We start from the raw sequence: 19,532 nt of genomic DNA, 5'->3' as shown, positions 1-19,532 counted from the left end.
AGAGAGTTTCTATTTTTTTTGTAACTGTTTGGCTGAACCCAAACATCCAGGTGTCCACCCATCTCTAGTTAAAACACAGAATTCAAGGATATGTCACTTAGCCTGTGTGCTGGTGTTTACTTACAATGAAGGTTTAATCACCTGGTGATTATAAGTGCCCTGACTAGCTGGCACCTCTTGCTAGCCTTCCTCCAGAGCCCTCTCACTCACCGGTGGTATTGCCACATGACGGACCTGGGTTATAAGTATCATCCAATTTACAAGTTTCCTGCCAAGTACAGGAGTGCTGCTTTTCTCTTACCACGTCACAGTCCCACAGGGTCACCTTAGCTTTCCCCCTCCTGGGCGTTCCTACTGAAGGGCAGGCTTGCCATATGTCTTACAGAGGCACTCAGCGCCATTCCTGTTGCAAGTCCTTTGCATATTCAAGTAGCGCTGTTCTTCTCCTGTTATGTGAATAGCCCCACCAGGTCCAGTTGGCATTACCATCACCAGACTGTATACAGCCGCCTTTATTCCCGTAATTTCATATGACATCCAGCACAAAACTGTTAACTGTGGATTCACTTTCTTCAACCGGATATTATAACAAAGTGTTTCTTTTCCAGTTTTCTCCAATAGGGATATTCTGATGAAAGTTCTATGACAGACCGTAAAGGTTTAATTTAATTTATTTGGTCTGGATGTACAATAAAGAAGGAATCATTTTTTTCAAATACTGAGTGCCAAGTATTTTTTGCCACATTGCAATAAAATACATCTCCAAATGGTATTGATAAAAACGCCAACTTGGCACGCAAAAATTAAGCCCTCACCATGCCTCAGATAACAATGGAGATGCTATGGGGTTTTTTTTAAACAAATCTTTGATTTTTGTAAATTTTTTTGCAATTTCACCGCACTTGGAATTTATTTCCAGTTTTCCAGTACATTACATTACAACATTGGTGCTGTTCAAAACTGTAGCTCATCCCGCAAAAAAACAAGCCCTCTAATGTCCATATTGATGGAAAAATTAAAAAAAGTTATGGCTCTGGGAATGTGAGCAAAATGTATTAATCGCTTAACACCCCATGATGTGCTACTACGTCATGAAGTGTGTCAGGGTGTCTTTAGCAGAGACTGCTCTATATAGGGCAGATGATGGCAATATTACATAGCTGGAATCTGTCTTTAACAGTATCGGAACATTTTATTCAATGAAAATATGACAGTAATACTATTCACTCGTGTTTGATTTAGTTGTCTTTACCCACTTTTAGGACTTTTGCACAATTCTGTCGTTTTAGGTCAAATTCATGCAGAAATATGGAAAATTTGGAAGGGTTCACAAACATTCAAGCAACACTGTAAGCAATGCAAGGCTCATTTGACTTACTGAAATGAGTATCTTCTCTTGTGAGTAAGGGTACTGTCACACAGTACCATTTTGATCGCTACGACGGTACGATTCGTGACGTTCTAGCGATATCGTTACGATATCGCAGTGTCTGACACGCAGCAGCGATCAGGGATCCTGCTGAGAATCGTACGTCGTAGCAGATCGTGTGGAACTTTCTTTCGTCGCTTGATCACCCGCTGACATCGCTGGATCGTTGTGTGTGACAGCGATCCAGCGATGTGTTCGCTTGTAACCAGGGTAAACATCGGGTAACTAAGCGCAGGGCCGCGCTTAGTAACCCGATGTTTACCGTGGTTACCAGCGTAAAAGTAAAAAAAAAACAAACAGTACATACTCACATTCTGGTGTCTGTCCCCGGCGTCTCAGCTTCTCTCCACTGTGTGAGCGTCTGCCAGCCGGAAAGCGAGCACAGCGGTGACGTCTGACGTCACCGCTGTGCTTGCCGGCTATGGCGCTTACACAGTGGAGAGAAGCAGAACGCCGGGGACAGACACCAGAATGTAAGTATGTACTGTTTGTTTTTTTTTACTTTTACGCTGGTAACCACGGTAAACATCGGGTTACTAAGCGCGGCCCTGCGCTTAGTTACCCGATGTTTACCCTGGTTACCGGGGACTTCGGCATCGCTCCAGCGCCGTGATTGCAACGTGTGACAGCAGTCTACGACGCTGGAGCGATAATCATACGATCGCTGCGACGTCACGGATCGTGCCGTCGTAGCGATCAAAATGGTACTGTGTGACAGTACCCTTAGTGCACTTGGTGAAGGACAGCATTGTTTCTTTCAGTCCATGGGATACTTTATGAAGCTCACACATCACCTGTTTAGCTGAACTGACAATGATGGATTTTGGAAGGCTCATACTATAAGTGATTGGCGTACTCAGATAGTTGTGGAATATTTTATTTTACCTTATTTTGTGACAAACCTAATTCAGAACAAGTTTTGTAAAGTTTGAGGAAGCTATTAGGACTTTTAACTTAAAAAAAAATACATAAATATTTGTTTGAGAGCTGGAACCAATCATCCAGCTACAATACTAAACATTTCACTCTTCATACCATATTTTTCGGATTATAAAAGGCAATTAAATCCTCCAAATTTGGGGGGAAAATGTGGGGTGTGCCTTATAATGTGGACATACCTTACCGGCAGTGGGGGAGCAGGGTCCCAGGGTCGCTGCTGGAGGAGGCAAGAGTGGAGCGTTGCTGCAGGCTGGGCTGAGGAGGTGTTTGGATGTATGCCGCTGCGGGTGTTCAGTGGTGCGGGGGCTCTGCCGACATTTTGTGAAAGCCCAGAGCCCTCGCACTTACATGGTTTACTATGCGGTGGACTCCAGGATAATGGCTGCCGAGGGCGGCGCATGTGTAGATTGAGATCTCGGCACCAAGATCCCGAGCTCTCCATCTGTCGCATATCATGTAACAGTCTACGCCGATGTTGTTTTACCCTCTGCTGAGCACTTTTGGTGAATAAAGAAAGAAGTTTGTTCACAAGTTTGTTAAGCTAGATTTTCTTCTGTATTGGGATTGCTCCACGCCTTGACAAAGCGTTTCCTGTGCTCCGAACATCTAAGGATGTCCATTACGGTGAGCTGGACTGTTTTCACTACAGATCAAACCCCTGACCACTACAGAAATGACAGAGCTGCTGTGTTCCGTCAGGAACAGAGAACTTCAGCACAACCATGGATCAAATATACAGCGATAAGCCACTAATTGAAGAAAAAAAAGAAGTAGCCACCTCTTTTAAGACTGACATATAAAAAGGCATTTAAAGAGCAGGTAGTGTTCTGTACAATAAAATAAAAAAAAAATCTCATTATGAAACCCTCACACTATTCAGCAAATTTCCACAGTTCTGCGATGCAGTTTGTACAGGTGAAACATTGTTATCCATATGTATGTATACATTCTTATATTGATTGAAAACACAAATGTATTTTTTGGGTCTTCTTATTGACTATAAAGTACTAGTTAACCTAAGTAAAGAAATATTATACGAGTAGTGACCTAAAACATTTGAAATAATCACGTACCTCATCAACCCGGGCACTCAGATATACCTATGTGCAATAATTACATTTGTACCAAATAGAAGACCGACTCAATTTGGATGTGAATAGCAGTAACCTTACACCACTGATAAGGACTGGTACAATGTTCGGAAAGGAACTTACAGGCCTAAAATGGACTGAAAGTAATATGTGTGACTGTTGTAACAAGTTACCTGCTTACATCTCTGGAAAAACATTGAGAAGCATATGTTCTTATTTCAAGATAACCCTGTAAAGCACGGGGGATTTGCCACTAATCCATTAAGGGCAGCATCATCTCTTCTGTACTGGACATGTCGCAAAAGCATTGGTAAAGCGATGAAAGTGCGGTCTACATCACATAGATGCTATTGTGCAGGTGTACATAGTAATAAATCAGCCTCACAATTTAAAAAAAAAAAAAAAAAATTAAAACAACTAATAAAGTCACTCTAGATGGTGAACAATCTACAATTAAAGGGAATCTGACAGTACAATGCACACCCCAAAAGGTTTATATAGTCATGTTGCTCTCTGAAAGATTATTTCATCCACTCATTTTCTTATGCAATCTGTTGCTCCCTAACTAGAAAATTACTCTTAATTTGTATGCAAACTAAAATCTGGGAGTGTCAAAGCACTTTCCAGGTCTCTGCCTCCTTGGCTCTCTTCTCCACCCAGCCCCACCTTCTCCTGCTTGGCTGACACAATCTTGACTACACAAGTATAAGTCAAGGTGTGGTTGACATTATCTTTTAGAGAGCAACATGATCATACAGACAATTTGGGGTTGTGGATCATTTTGACAAATTCCCTTTAAACTGCTTTTAGCTACAATATGACAATGGTTTGTCCATACTGAGTTTCCGGGCTCATATAGACACATATTACAGCAACATGAAAGCAGCCAACAGAATACACATTTTAGTGCAATCTCATCCACTTTTATCGAAATTATAGTACAACTTTGAACGATGCTTTGGCTGTGACACCGAGTCACTTCCCACGGACAAGCCGTAAGTCAAAGTAGTCAAGCAGTACGAGGTCAAGAGCCAGGAGGGTACGTCATAAACAGAGGGAAGACACAAGGCATAGTCAGGTTACAGTCCAGAGTCAGAACTCCAAAGTCAGAGTGCGTCAAGGCAAAAAGGATAATACAGACGGATAGTGAATAGGAAAATCCAGGGTACAGCAACAGAAAATCAGAATGTCTAAATACAAAGCACAGAGAAACACCACACTGAGCTGAAAACTATGACTGGCAGCTTAGTTAAGTAGCTGTGTAATCACTTGGAACAGGGAACACCTGAAGGAAGCTCAGCACCTCCCAGTCTCTGATTGGATGGCTGAACTGTTAATCAAAATACCTACAGCTCAGCACGTCCCTATACTAGATTGGACAACTGAGCTGTCAGTCACTACGTCCCAAGACATACTGAGAGGTGGAATTGGGACATTGGCTAGTCATGAGAAACCAATCTGCAATGTACCAGAAAAACAAGCAAACATAATTAAGGTGGTTCCTTTTGTAGTTATATGTTGTGTGAGCAGTATGTTTAATCATTGGTCACTCAAAATAAAATAAAGATGCACTTCATATAATACCAACCCCATGTAGATGTGATTAAAATATTAGAGAACACGTGTGCTCAGTGCAATGTTTTCTTTCTTCTGCTTCGCCACAGCCCAACTTACCAGGGATTACAGCACAGCAGGTAATGTCAGTGGTGTCCCTAGTAACTATATTTAGTTCTGCACCCCAGTACATGAATGTGCAGGATGCACTGTATAACGAAACTGCTGCATCACTCCAGCTGCTGACATGAAAAGCACAGAGAACTGATAAAGAGGCAATCTAACAGCTAAAGGTACCTTCACACGAAACGACTTTGTAACGATATCGCTAGCGATCCGTGACGTTGCAGCGTCCTCGCTAGCGATATCGTTTAGTTTGACACGCAGCAGCGATCAGGATCCTGCTGTGATGTCGCTGGTCGCTGAATAAAGTCCAGAACTTTATTTGGTCGTCCAATTGCCGTGTATCGTTGTGTTTGAAAGCAAAAGCAACGATACCAGCGATGTTTTACACTGGTAACCAGGGTAAACATCGGGTTACCAAGCGCAGGGCCGCGCTTAGTAACCCGATGTTTACCCTGGTTACCAGCGTAAAAGTAAAAAAAACAAACAGTACATACTCACCTGCGCGTCCCCCAGCGTCTGCTTCCTGACACTTACTGAGCGCCGGCCCAAAGTGAAAGTGAAAGCACAGCGGTGACGTCACCGCTGTGCTGTTAGGGCCGGAGCTCAGTCAGTGTCAGGAAGCAGACGCTGGGGGACGCGCAGGTGAGTATGTACTGTTTGTTTTTTTTACTTTTACGCTGGTAACCAGGGTAAACATCGGGTTACTAAGCGCGGCCCTGCGCTTAGCAACCCGATGTTTACCCTGGTTACCCGGGGACCTCGGCATCGTTGGTCGCTGGAGAGCGGTCTGTGTGACAGCTCCTCAGCGATCAAACAGCGACGCTGCAGCGATCGGCATCGTTGTCGCTATCGCTGCAGCGTCGCTTCGTGTGAAGGTACCTTTAGGAGAGAACACCATCAGATTACATGCCATATCCAAGCCACAGCAAATTATCAGTGGATTAGCAGACCACTAAATAGGATTTACTAGTAAAACTAAAACTGTTAAAAGAAATAAAATAAAGAATTAGATGAAAAAAATAAAACCTATGGTAGCTATTTCTAGTTGAAAAGTTTATTTTTTTTAGTTATAAATGATGTACTATAAAATTCTGCCACAATTTTATACGACCACTCACAAATGTTGATATTCAGCAGTATTGTGAAACAAAAGTCACCAGGAGACGCCTTCAAAGGGGTTGTCCGGTCTAAAATGACAAGTCCGCAGTCAGTATGTGTTACTGCAGGCTTGTGAATCCTTCCAGCGCCCGCACAGTGCACTAGTCTAGTCGTAATTCTATTCATCCAAACATAAAACTCCGTGTACTTGCAAGAGAGACTGGCATGTTGGGGATTTCACATATGCACCACAAGTCACACTGGACATGAGATTTCAATAAATCCCAACCACTTTGCTGAAACTATAAAGTGCTGCATTTTTAATCAGAGAAATTACACAGCTTAAAAAAATAATCACCAAAAACGCATTGTGGGAACTTGGCCTTATAGCTAATATGCACTATACTACAGGAGATCTTCCTTTAAATAATCTTTAACAAATTAATTGGAGGTGTTAGGTTCTTCTAGGGCACAAATGCAACTGGTCACATGGACGTCAAGTTTTACAATGGTGATGGACTTATCCCCACTGATGTGAAGAATAGTGTTGCATGATCTGCTATTCTTTCTGTCATACAAGACAGCTCTGCAAACTGAAGCTCCAAACGGATCAACTAGTACAGAATTACAGAAAACTGGACCCAATTGTTAGAAACGACTTTCATTTCTCTGTGCAATGCTCACTTACCAGCCAGGAGAAAGGTGATAAGGCAAGTTTCTTTTGGCATGTAAAGCTTCAGTCTGGACCCACTGAATACATACTCTACAATTGCTTCTGAACGCCCAGCTCTCTGCAAGAATGGAAGAAACTGCTTGGCTTTTTGGGTATCCTGGAAAGCAAATTAAAAAAATGAACATTAAAGTAATGGTATTGCAGAAAGAACCATAAAGAATATAACATTAAACGACCAAGAAAAGAAATGAAATAAGTTAATGGATTCATATTTAATGAGTAGCAGGTCTAGGAATTTATAGCGTATGAGTTCTGATTCCTTCAATCCTCTGACTACATGAACATGTATCTCTGAGCCATCAGCAGGCTTTTGCCATTTAATCAGAGCGCAGCATAATATAGGGCACAAGATACTGATTAAAGGATGTGTCACTTATTAGGCTGTGTGTCGTAGTTTCAATACAAACAGTGTTTTATCAACAGGAGATTAACACTACAGGAGTACAGCTCATGTGGCCAGCAGTCCGGCTAACCCCACCCCCACTATGGTATTAAAGGCACAGTACATAAGGGCTCATTGTACCAATCCAACAGGCTTATTTTTATTTGCTTAGGAGGTGGGAGAAACTAATACCTATCTGATACATGTGAACACACCCCATGAGGAAAACAAGCAATATCATACGTGTTACTAAGCATGTGTCCTATATATGTCACTTTGATTCCTGCTTAATTACATTTCACAATGAAGCGACTAGCTCGCTGTAACGACAATGTAAAATATGTAAAGCTCTAACTGATAATTGGGTGTTTTCAAGAAAAACAACATAGTTGCTTATAAACATAGCTCTAAAGATTTATAGGACAGTCCTGCCACCATAGCAGTTTATTATCTATCCAGAAATAATTTTTTTGTATTAACATGTATAATTTAAATTGATGACATAATTCAGGCATGGTAATAAAAACCATTTGACAACAATTTTACCAAATTTTATAAACATAATATATTTTGTTCTGTATACAATCTGGCAACAAAAGAGTTACACTTAAGAGGCAGCAGAGAGAAAGCGGTTAAATAATGCACGGAGCATGAATATAGGGCAATCCTGAACTCCCCACGGCAGAGAATCCCAAAGACACTCCATCCACTACATGAGTCACACCGCTTGTACGCAGGTCATGTTGGGTTCTCACTCTCGGCTCAGCCTCACAATGAAATTTGTTCATTCACGTTATTGTCCTGTACATACTGTGCCTGGATGATAACATTGTCTGCAGCTTCCATTCAAAGGCTGCCATGCAGCACAAAGTGCCAGGTCTCTAGCGTTTCTGGATATGTACAGACTTCTTGTCAAACGCGAGCCAGTGTTACTGCTGTTATTTGTACTCCTCTTAAAGAGATGTACATGGTATTTATTCAGTGCTACAGAAAACATCTAGGAAAGCCAAACACATCCTTTCACAAACCTCATATTTTAAGGAGTTCTCGCCTTACAGATTAATACATTTAGCTAATGAAAGAACGACTGCCAATACATAGCTTTACAATAGGTGACTAAATAAATTGTGCCAGTGATGTGAGATTTCTAACTCAAATTGGTTAAACCCCTGTAAAAGAAATTCTAATAATATCCTTAATATAACCTTAAGGTACCTTCACACACAGCAACTTTGCAAATAGAACGACAACAATCTGTGACGTTGCAACGTCCTGGATAGCGATCTCATTGTGTTTGACACGCAGCAGCGATCTGGATCCCGCTGTGCCATCGCTGGTCGGAGCTAGAAGTCCAGAACTTTATTTCGTCGCCAGGTCGGCGTGTATCGTCATGTTTGACATCAAAAGCAACGACGCCAGCAACGAGCATAGGGGGCGTCGCAGCGTCTCCTTCTAGCCAGTCGGTACACTCCGGCTGTTTGACATGGAGCTAACAACCAGTGAGAACGAGAAGTGAGTCGCCGTTACGTCACAGGATCGCTCCTGCATCGTTCTGGAGTTGCTGTGTTTGACGTCTCTACAGCGACCTAAACAGCGACGCTCCAGCAATCTAGTTTAGGTCGGCTTGTTGTCTATATCGCCGCAGCGTCGCTGAGTATGACGGTACCTTTAGATTAGGTCTGCCATTCACAAAGATCAACACTGCACGAAGGGTCCTAACATCTATGAACACGTTATTACAGATGAGGGGGCTAACAGGAGAACCAAGGGGGCATCACTGGGACTACAGAGGAGAGAATTCCAAACACCTCTGCCTGGTAAACCTGAGCTTCAAAGCTGGTCCTTTGTGGCCTGCCTGGACATCTCCTATTTACTATAGTGAGGGGGGAGAAACAAGGTCTTTTATATGCATTGCATTCGCCTCCTCATTAGCCTATTGTCCAGAAACAGACATGCGATGTCCATAATACAACATAGACTGTCCAGGAAAAGTGATCATAGGAACAGGCACATATAAGATAGGCTAAACAATGGGAAGACATTCAAATGCTGAGTGTGATCCTTAAACTTCCTCAAGGAAACAGAAGAACAACTCTAGACATAAATGTTTTTTTTTTTTATTTCTCCTTTTTTATCTAAGAATGGTTTGGTTTATTTGCCTTATTTTCCTCTTTTAATTAATTTTCTTATAATCACTATACTTTTTATATTAAAACTTTAATAAGCTTGGTCCTTGTATGCTCTAAAGAATTCACAGTGTTTTTTTGGGATAGTGGGTGGCCTTGTGTCTGTCTGATAGAAGTGTATTTTGAGGACTCATCATTCAGTTTGTTTGATGAGTGGTGGGAGTGTATCTGGGGTGTGTCTGTATTTGGGTGTGAATTATGCTCGCTTTGCAGTATATAATCGATAACGATTGCAGAATTAAGTGAGAGAAGATTAACCCTTGCAGTTGCACCCCAACCAAGTACTGAGAAGAGTGTACATGACACTTCTCCCTTCACCAAATAGTACATCGCAGTGAGAAAGTACTTTCTACAAAGCACCATAATTTTACAGCACCGTGATGGTACATACAGCTGTACCCATACCATAGGGGGAGTTAAAGCAAGGACCAACAATACTGCAGATCACATTCATTTACCCTTAAGTGCCTCAGTCAATAACTATACTAGAATCTAAGTGGTTCTACAGAGGGTGAGGACTCTAGATGAGATTTGTAGCATCATAGTTGTGATATGCACAGGAAAAGCTCTTGGTGCTCATGGAGAAGATTGTATAAATTATGTTTATTACATGGGATAGTGTATAGACAGCTTTTACATCAGTCTTCTATCACAGGTATACATCAGATCAATACTTCCGAGTCCTGAAATATGTCTCTGATGGAAGGTTCTGAATTGATGTGCTATGCATTGGGCCTAAGCCAACAATGAAAAACAGCATCAAAAATATTAATGCACAGGGCTCTAATTATTTGATTTAGAGCAGAGAAGGGGTTAGTGTAAAGATCCCGGTAGTCTAGGGCAGTAGAGGACTAATGTCCACATCCCTTGTCATCTAGGGTAGTAAAGGGGTTAAGGTGAGGAAACTGGCTGGGCTAGGCAGTAAATGGGTTAAATGTGAGGAAACAAAGCGGTCCCTCCTGAGCATAGTGAGCTTCAGGCTGTGCAGCTAATAGGGAACAGTGCTGATGTTGCAGCTGGGGAGTTAATACAGATATTCGGTCTTTTCTGCATTTATAATACAACATGCTTCTTACCTAAAACAGCATTGTTTTTTTTACTGAAATATACCGTATTTTTTGGCATATAAGACGCACCGTCCTATAAGACGCACCCCAAATTTGGGGTGAAAAATGCAGAAAAAAAGATTTTTTTATAAGATGGGGGTCCGTCTTATTGTCTGAATTTAAGATCTCTTACCTGAGGGCAGGCAGTGGCAGAGCAGGGTCACAGGAGGCATGGTGGTGGCAGAGGTGAGGTGATGCTGAGGTGCGGTGGGCGGAACGGCGTGCACCTGAGCAGGGTCCCATCCTGCTTAGGTGGGCGACGCCATGGCCTGGTGTCCATGGGGAGGTTGCTGTGGCGGTGGCAGACGTGCGGTCACTTCCTCAGGTGGCAGCGGCCAGTGTCCCTTCCACATTTGAGGTGACGCCACAGCAGTAGTGAAGGAGAGCAGCAGAGCTGGGTGGTTTTCCTGGTGGCGGCGGGCTTACCGGCATTGTGGCGGCGACAGAGGTGCGGGCATGATGTGGCACGGTGAGCTGTATGGCGTGAGCAGGGTCCCATCCATATTTGAGGTGAATCCGCGGCCCGGTATTGATGGACAGCAGCAGAGCAGGGTGAGTTAAGGATTTTTCCGGTGGCGGCGGCCATCTTGCTGAGGCCGCGGGTGCGCAGATTCACTACTCTGCGTCCCAGGGCTTCAGGAAAATGGCCGCGGGAGGCCGCGCGTGCGCAGATGGAGATCGCGGCGGCCATTTTCCTGAAGCCGAGTTCGCAGATTGAGATCTCGGCTTCAGGAAAATGGCCGCCGCGATCTCCATCTGCGCACGTGCGGCCTCCCGTGGCCATTTTCCTGAAGCCCTGGGACGCAGAGTAGTGAATCTGCGCACGCGCGTCCTCAGCAAGATGGCCACCGCCACCGGAAAATACCGTAACTCACCAGCGCTGCTGCTCTCCATCAATACTGGGCCGCGGATTCACCTCAAATATGGATGGGACCTGCTCACGCCATACAGCTCACCGTGCCACATCATGCCCGCACCTCTGTCGCCGCCACAATGCCGGTAAGCCTGCGTTCCGAATATAAGACGCACCCCCCATTTTCCTCACAATTTTTTTGGGGAAAAAGTGCGTCTTATATGCCAAAAAATACGGTAAGTAAAAAGGCTAAAAATCTCAAGCTTCACCAGTATGGTCTTCTCTAGTATATCCATGCCAAATCAAAATCATATTTAATAATAATCTTTTTTTTTTAATATATATATATAGCGCTTTCATATTACGCAGCGCTTTACAGGTTGCACACATTATCATCGCTGTCCCCGTTGGGGCTCACAATCTAAATTCCCTATCAGTATGTCTTTGGAATGTGGGAGGAAATTGGAGAACCCGGAGGAAACCCACGTAAACACGGAGAAAACATACAAACTCTTTGCAGATGTTGTCCTTAGTGGGGCTTGAACCCAGGACTCCAGCGCTGCAAGGCTGCTGTGCTATCCACTATCCATATTCAATAGATTTCCCCTTGTGGCAACCAGAGCAGCAGAATAAATGTACCCAATGGTCATTACTATGAAAATGCCCAAATGTCTTATGCTAAAGTAGAGAAGTGCATTGTATCCTCGTGTAGGCAGACGATAAACAACCATGACAAATTGCATATTAAAATTAAAGTAGCTATAATACTAGGCAGGAAATGAGTAAATGGCATTTAATAATGCCAGTGGCACCGCTAAGAACAATGCTTACTGTGGTCTGAACATTGGGTAGGTTACAGGTATGATTTAATTTTGTTCTGAAAAATGGCCTTCAAAAGCGTCCTGCACTCTGCAGCTTGCACTTTAAGCCTCTCTGATCATACACAAGGAGTCATCGGCATAACTCCCGGGCAGCGTTTGAAGTTCCCCTGCTGCCAAACTGGATTGATGAACAAACATCTGCTCAAAAAGAGAACTTGCACACACATAAGGGCAACATTTGCCTACACCCCAAAATAATGCGTCATGGGTGTCATCCAAATGCTGCAGCACTTATGTGCACATAGGTCTGTTAGAGCAGAATACAATGTTATACAGGGACAAAAACACCGCTGGCTGGACTTAGCCTAAAACAAAGGACTTTAACCTCTTAGTGACCAACAATACGTCTTTTTAGTGACCTCACAAATCAGACAATAGCATTCCCAGACGGGTGAAAATTCAGCAGCTCTCAGCTATACACTAAAGATGACACTGTGCTGCATTAGTTTTGATTGGCATTGGCACCAACCATGGTTTTTAACCCCTTAGACGCTGCTGTCAATAGTGACTATGGCATCTAGATTGTTAACAGAGTGTGGGGGCTTCCTCTTTAACCCCATCAGCATTCTGAGAACATGATTGGGTGGTCCTGATGTTTGCCATGGCAATTCAAGGCCAAATAGTGGCCCTAGAGTCTGCGGCTATAACGGCCTGTTCAGAAGTTAGCCACATTTAGGTGGCAAAAATAAAAAATGTTCTTCCTGTCATGCCACTTTATATTAATTCATGAGAAGCAATCGAAGGGTTAATAAACTACCTGACAGCAGTTTTGAATATTCTGAGGGGTGCAGTTTTTAAATTGGTATCATTTTGGGGGGTTTTGCGAAATATAGGTCCATTAAAGTCACTTCAAATCTGAATAGATCCTTAATAAAAAAATAAGTTTTGAAAATTTCCTTGAAAAAAATTAAAAATTGATGCCACAGTTTTAAACTTAACATCTTTACAAAATAAAAGAATATTTTAAAAGCGGTGCTGGTGTATAGCAGACATGAGGTAAATGTTATTTAATGGCTATTTGATGTAGTATGACTATATGTATAGGTATAATCATTCAAAGGTAGAAAATTGCTAATTTTTCGAATTATACAAATTTCTGATGTTTTTATAAATAAGTACAGAAAATATCAACATAAATTTACCATTAAATTACAATGTGTCACGAAAAAAACACTCTCAAAATGACAGATCTGTTGAAGCGTTCCAGAGTTATTTCCACATAAAGTGACACTGGTCTGATTAAAAATTTGGCCTGGTCACTAAGGGGTTAATACAGGAATGTTTAAAATGGCTTTATACGCCAATAGAAGCAGATTATGCTGAACTATAGTGACAGCTTCCCTTTAATTTTGTACATAAACACTTAAAAGTTGCCGGAAAATTGCATTAATTTCTATGGAAACTGGAACTTCTTGTCACAAATTACCTTAATACTCTATATGCAGTCTCAATTACAGTATTCCACATTACACTGATAACACTAATGGCTTCTGACAGCAGAGGAACTAATGTGTTAAGGGAACCTGTCAAAAGTTTCACATGCTGCCCATGCAAGTCCAACAGGCTCAGCCCTGTTTGGCCAGTTTACTGATAATATAAGGGGTTCTGCAGGAATAGAAGAAAGTAAAAGAAATGTCATTAAAGGGAACCTGACACCAGGTTAGGCCGATAAGAGATGCGGCCATCACCTTTCAGGGCTAATATACAGCTTCCTATAATGCTGAATATCTGCCCCATCCCGACCTGAAAGAGAAGAAAAATAAATGTTTATACTCACCTGTGGGGCGGTCCGGTCAGATGGGTGTCGCTTGTGTTGGTTCGGCGCCTCCCATTTTCTTACGATCCATGTCCTCCTGTTGCTTTGCGGGGATGACGCGTCCCTTCGTCATCCACACAGGCTACTTGGCATTGCTCTCCTGTGCAGGCGCACTTCTCTGCCCTGTCAAGGGCAGAGCCAAGTACTGCAGTGTGCATGCGCTGGGGCTCTTTGACCTTTCCCGGCACCTGTGCACTGCAGTACTTTACTCTACCCTCAACACGGCAGAGAAGTACGCCTGCACAGGAGTGTGGTGCCGAGGAGACGAGTCATCCACACGAAGCAAGCAGGAGGGCGGCATCGCAAGAAGAAGGGAGGCGCCGGACCAAGTCAAGTCAGCAGTCTTCCCCATGATTGTGGAGCCTACTGAAACAGACCTTTTTAAACCCTTACGAAACCTTTGCAGGTGTTTGGGGCTAATTATTCTAATTTACTGAGATAATGACTTTTGGGTTTTCCTTGGCTGTAAGCCACAATCATCAACATTAACATAAATAAACACTTGGGGGCCCCTGAGGAAGCGACATTACTATTAAGCGAAACGTGCGTTGGGGTTTTGACGCAGGCTGGAGCGTGGTTCGGCGTCTGATGATGGGTAATTATATATTGCCTCTAATACGTTATTGTTATTATTATGAGCTGAACACGGGTAATGGTTATATGACATCTAAGTTGTTAGCTGCGAGTGAGAGGGGTTACCATTTCAAACCCAGCAATACGCTTCTATGGAGCGGACATTTTATCACTCAGCAGCAACCTTCGGTAAAATCAGTAATTTAACTACCTTAACCCGGCACGCTCTTTTCTGGTCATAGTTTACACTTTAAGGTGATTCACATGATTTATGAGACCCATGTACCCTTTTTATGGTTATATTTGATGTTACTTAATAAAATATTTGTTAAAAGTATTTAATATGGTTGGTATATCTTATTGACTCAGTGTCCTCCTGGTGAAAAATATGTCCATGAGTCTATATACTTACGTGGGTGTATAATTATTATTCTGGTGCCGTATAGAATAATCTTATCCCAGCATGTTTGTTCATCACTACTCAACAGCCTCTGTTATTTTCAGCAGGGTGGATAAAAATCAATGTTCTTTTTAAAAAAAATCAAAACAATCGGATTTTTTTTATTTAAATCGGATTTTTTTTATTTAAATCGGATTTTTTTGATTTAAATCGGATTTTTTTCAATAAACTGCTTTTTGAGGAAAATATTTTACCATCCAAAGGTTCTTCCATCATGAGATAAAGCGGAGTTGTTTAACTCAGTAGAATAAAGGCTGTATATGTGTAACATTCACAATGCCATGCTCTTCCAGAGGTTTCAGTAAGATTAGTGGGCAGTTTCTCTCCTATATTATCACAGACGCTCGCTTTACTTACGCAGTTCTCAAAACTGAATTTGACTCCGCAGAGGTCCCAGCCTCTTCTTCACGGCAAAAATGTTACAACATGAACAGAGTTGAGAAAAAGACCTAAATCCTATTGTTCTACAAACCTATGAATACAGAATCAACCCCTTCAATGCCAAGTCCAAGAAGTTAGACAATATGTTTCTGATTGTTTGGAGTGGAATAGATCTGCACAACACAAGAAGAATGTGAATCTAATTGTGAGGAGGAGGAAGGGCAAGCAGACAAGAAAATGAAAGTGAAACTTTGAGCACAATACTGCAGCATAGCCACAGACAGACAAGTCTGGATCTGTTTGTGTGTACGATACGATCTGAGGTTTATTACATTCTTTCCTTATAATGGCAGCAGGCCGTAAAAGAGACCCAGTTTGGGAATATTTTAATGAAGCTCCTTCGCCTATCGGTAAGGCAGGCATGCGTGCAAAATGCAAACGATGCAACAAAGAGATGCAAGGCCTGGTGGCGCGAATGAGGCAACATCATGAGAAGTGCGGTGATGAAGATGACCAAAGAAACACTTCTGAACAGGCAGGATCTTCAGGTTGGTAAACATTTTTATTGAATCCTATTTCTAAAGACTGAACTGTCATGTGTGAGAAAAATTATATTTCTTATTATTACTGCATGTTACTGTCATTTGGTACAGTTATGAAGAAAAACAAATATTCCTTTTGGGGCAGGGGCAGTGATGTGTTGTGTACAATAAGCAGAAATTGTATAAACAATAAAATAACAGCATTGACTTTTTTTTTAGGGGAATTCATGGATTCTGGAAACTATCCACCTCCAACATCACCATCATCCTGTTCTACAGTTTCAGAGTTATCCATCCAGGATAGTGCTTCATTAGCAGCAGCATCATCATCAGACACCCACAGATCACCATCACCCAAAAGGAAGAAAAAACCTTTACCTCCTGGAACCACCATAGATAGGTTTGTGATAAGAACTAGCAGATTAGAAAAAGAGTTGATTGATGAAAAAATTGCCCAGTTTATTTATGCAACAAACTCTTCTTTCCGTCTGACTGAGAACCCACATTTCATTAATATGGTTCAGTCACTGAGACCAGGATACAGTCCACCCAGCAGAGCTGATCTTGCAGGGAAACTGCTGGATCAAGTGTATGACAGAGAAATGGAGCAATGTGCAACAGCTCTGGAGGGTAAAATTGTTAACCTAAGTATTGATGGGTGGAGTAATGTCCACAATGATCCTATTGTATGTGCTTGTATAACAACAGAAGACAACCAACTGATATGTCAGGAAATGCACACACAGCAGAATACTTACAAGAAGTGGCAGTAAAAGCTATAACGACATGTGAACAAAAATTCAAATGTCTAGTACGCAGTTTGGTCACTGATAATGCTGCAAACGTATCCAAGATGAGAAGAGATTTCGAAGAGCAGGGAGGGAATACAAAGCTGCTAATAACATATGGTTGCAGTGCTCATTTGCTGCACCTCTTAGCCAAAGACTTAAGTGTTCCAGAAATAAAGGCTAATGTTGTTGAAATTGCTAAATACTTCCGTAATAATCATTTTGCTGCAGCAGCTCTGAAAAGGATGTGTGGAACCAAGCTAAAGCTCCCACAAGATGTTAGATGGAACTCTGTGGTGGACTGTTTTGAGCAGTATATCAAAAACTGGCCTATTCTGATGACACTTTGTGAAGAAAATCGAGATAAAATAGATGGCACTGTCACGGCCAAAATCCTCAACATTGGGCTTAAGAGAAATGTTGAACATATGCTGAGCTTCCTGAAACCCATCTCTCAAGCTTTAAACAAAATACAGAAAAAATAGCTGTTTTATTGCGGATGCTGTTGAAATTTGGAAGGAACTGAGTGAACACTTAAAAACAGAACTACACATGGACAGAATTAAATTACAAGCAGTAAACAAACGAATGGGACAAGCACTGACTCCAGCTCATTTTTTGGCAAATATTGTCAATATCCAATATTAGGGTCAAAACCTAAGTGCTGAGGAAGAGGAGTTAGCTATGACATGGGTATCCAGCAATCATCCATCTTTAATGCCAACTATAATAAACTTCAGAGCTAAGGGGGAACCATTCAAGAAATATATGTTTGCTGTTTAAGAAAGGTCACACCAGTAAACTGGTGGAAGTCACTTAAGCGCTTGGATTTAGAGACTGTTCAAGTAATGATTTCACTTTTAACAGCAGTAGCTTCTTCTGCAGGCGTTGAAAGAATATTCTCTTCCTTTGGACTCATTCATTCTAAATTGAGAAATCGGTTGGGACCCAATAAAGCAGGAAAGCTTGTTTTTCTTTTCCAGATTATGAATAGGAACAAAGAAGAAGATGATGATGAAGATGACGACAAGTGAGCTACAGAGGACAGCAGGGACAGTAGTATTTAAGTTTTTCATGTGTCGGCTGGGCTGACAGTAAGTTTCTTAAAATATATATATATTTTGTTTAGCCAAATTAGTTAACAAACATGGATGTTTGTTTAAGCAAATAACTTATGCTGTAATGTTGTTATTGTTTCAGTTGAATAAATCTATTTAAATTGTTATTAAGGTCAGGATTATTTTTCTCCTTCCTAAGTACAACAGAACAGTGGTGTCCAAATATGAATGATTAACCCATTAAACTGGGGAGAAAAAAGTAATATAAAAAGTGATTCTAAAAATCTTCATCTACTTGTATGTTAAAGTAGCAAGAACTAGTTTAGGTAGAAACTTTGATTTAAATCACTGATTTAAATCAAGCCTTACTGACTAGTGATTTAAATCGTGATTTAAATCAGTTAGATTTAAATCAAATCCACCCTGATTTTCAGTATTAGATTGGAAAATCCACATGAGCACATTTTCCTACACATGAAGGTGGGGTGTGGAGCTTTCTACTGCACATGCTCCCAGGTACATGTCCTAGCATTCCTATACAGGTTTCTGGCAGTCTAACAAGATGGAGACTTTTTAATGCGCTTTATACAAACATGTACTAAACAAATGATATGTTACTGAAAGGAATTTACTGACTTTTACATTTTTTACTATTCCCTTTATGTCAGTGTTTTCCAACTCCAGTCCTCAAGGCACACCAACAAATCAGGTGATAATTGCATCGCCTTTGCAAAAATCTTGAAAACGTGATCTGTTGGTGGGCCTTTAAGACTGGAGTAGGGGAAAATTGCTAAAGTCCATTTGAAACAAACCATAGCGCTGATGATCAGGAACATGACTACAGTGAGGGCATTTTTAGATTAAGTCAGGCGATGATTACAACTTTATCCTACAATTAAACAAAACATTCCATCCTAAATATTATACATCAGTTTGCATCCGCATCACTGTGGACATCTAAATCTCAGAAACCTACATTAGCAGCTCAGCCAGCCACATCATGCCCACCACATTGTGGGAGCTTCCACAACCATAGCTCATGCAGATTACCCATCAACTGGACTTCTGCAAAAATTACTAATTTACAGTGGGAAAAGAAAAAATATTTACCAAAATTGGTTGCTATTAACTAAACCTGCAACTGCAATAAAGACCAACAAGACTAAACAATAAGACCAACAACTGTAGTTAAGACTAATCAGACCAAGGAATAAGAACATTTCAAGTATTTTTTTGTCAATTAGATACTATGGTCCTGATTCATGATGATGGGGCTGGAGTGTGAGGTGCATTAGGAGGCACAAGCCTGTAAAGAATAAGGTAAAGCCTCACAACTCATGTGCACCTCGCCTCACATCTTCCTTCAGGAACTGGAGTAAGATTTGTGGTGTTAGCTATGCCACCGCTCATCATGAATTTGATGAGTGAGGGGGTGCCATGCCCCGCCTCAGCTCTGTCCATTTTGTCAGAACTAGGCAAAATGACGTGAAACCGCCAAAAGTTGCTACATTTTTGTGATGCCTCGCGTTGGGCACA

General features: G+C 41.7%; 1 protein-coding gene and 1 long non-coding RNA gene across 3 annotated transcripts in view; one reads left to right on the top strand and one right to left on the bottom strand.

The window, feature by feature from the left end:
• Positions 1–19,532, bottom strand: part of SND1 (staphylococcal nuclease and tudor domain containing 1) — a 1,031,482-nt gene that overhangs the window by 455,601 nt on the left and 556,349 nt on the right. For both annotated transcript variants that reach the window (XM_077264371.1, XM_077264369.1), the window contains exon 15: positions 6,926–7,067. In XM_077264371.1, coding sequence (XP_077120486.1) covers positions 6,926–7,067 — 142 coding nt within the window. The remainder of the gene's footprint in view (positions 1–6,925; positions 7,068–19,532) is intronic.
• LOC143775803 (uncharacterized) overlaps positions 5,741–19,532 on the top strand; it is a 287,434-nt gene continuing 273,642 nt past the window's right edge. Inside the window, exon 1 of the long non-coding RNA XR_013215710.1 lies at positions 5,741–5,781. This is a non-coding gene — a long non-coding RNA (uncharacterized LOC143775803). The remainder of the gene's footprint in view (positions 5,782–19,532) is intronic.

Source organism: Ranitomeya variabilis, chromosome 5 (assembly GCF_051348905.1).
Source record: "Ranitomeya variabilis isolate aRanVar5 chromosome 5, aRanVar5.hap1, whole genome shotgun sequence".
NCBI lineage: Eukaryota > Metazoa > Chordata > Amphibia > Anura > Dendrobatidae > Ranitomeya > Ranitomeya variabilis.
The sequence above is the reverse complement of the archived record's forward strand: the minus strand, read 5'-3'. Positions and strand labels throughout refer to the sequence as shown.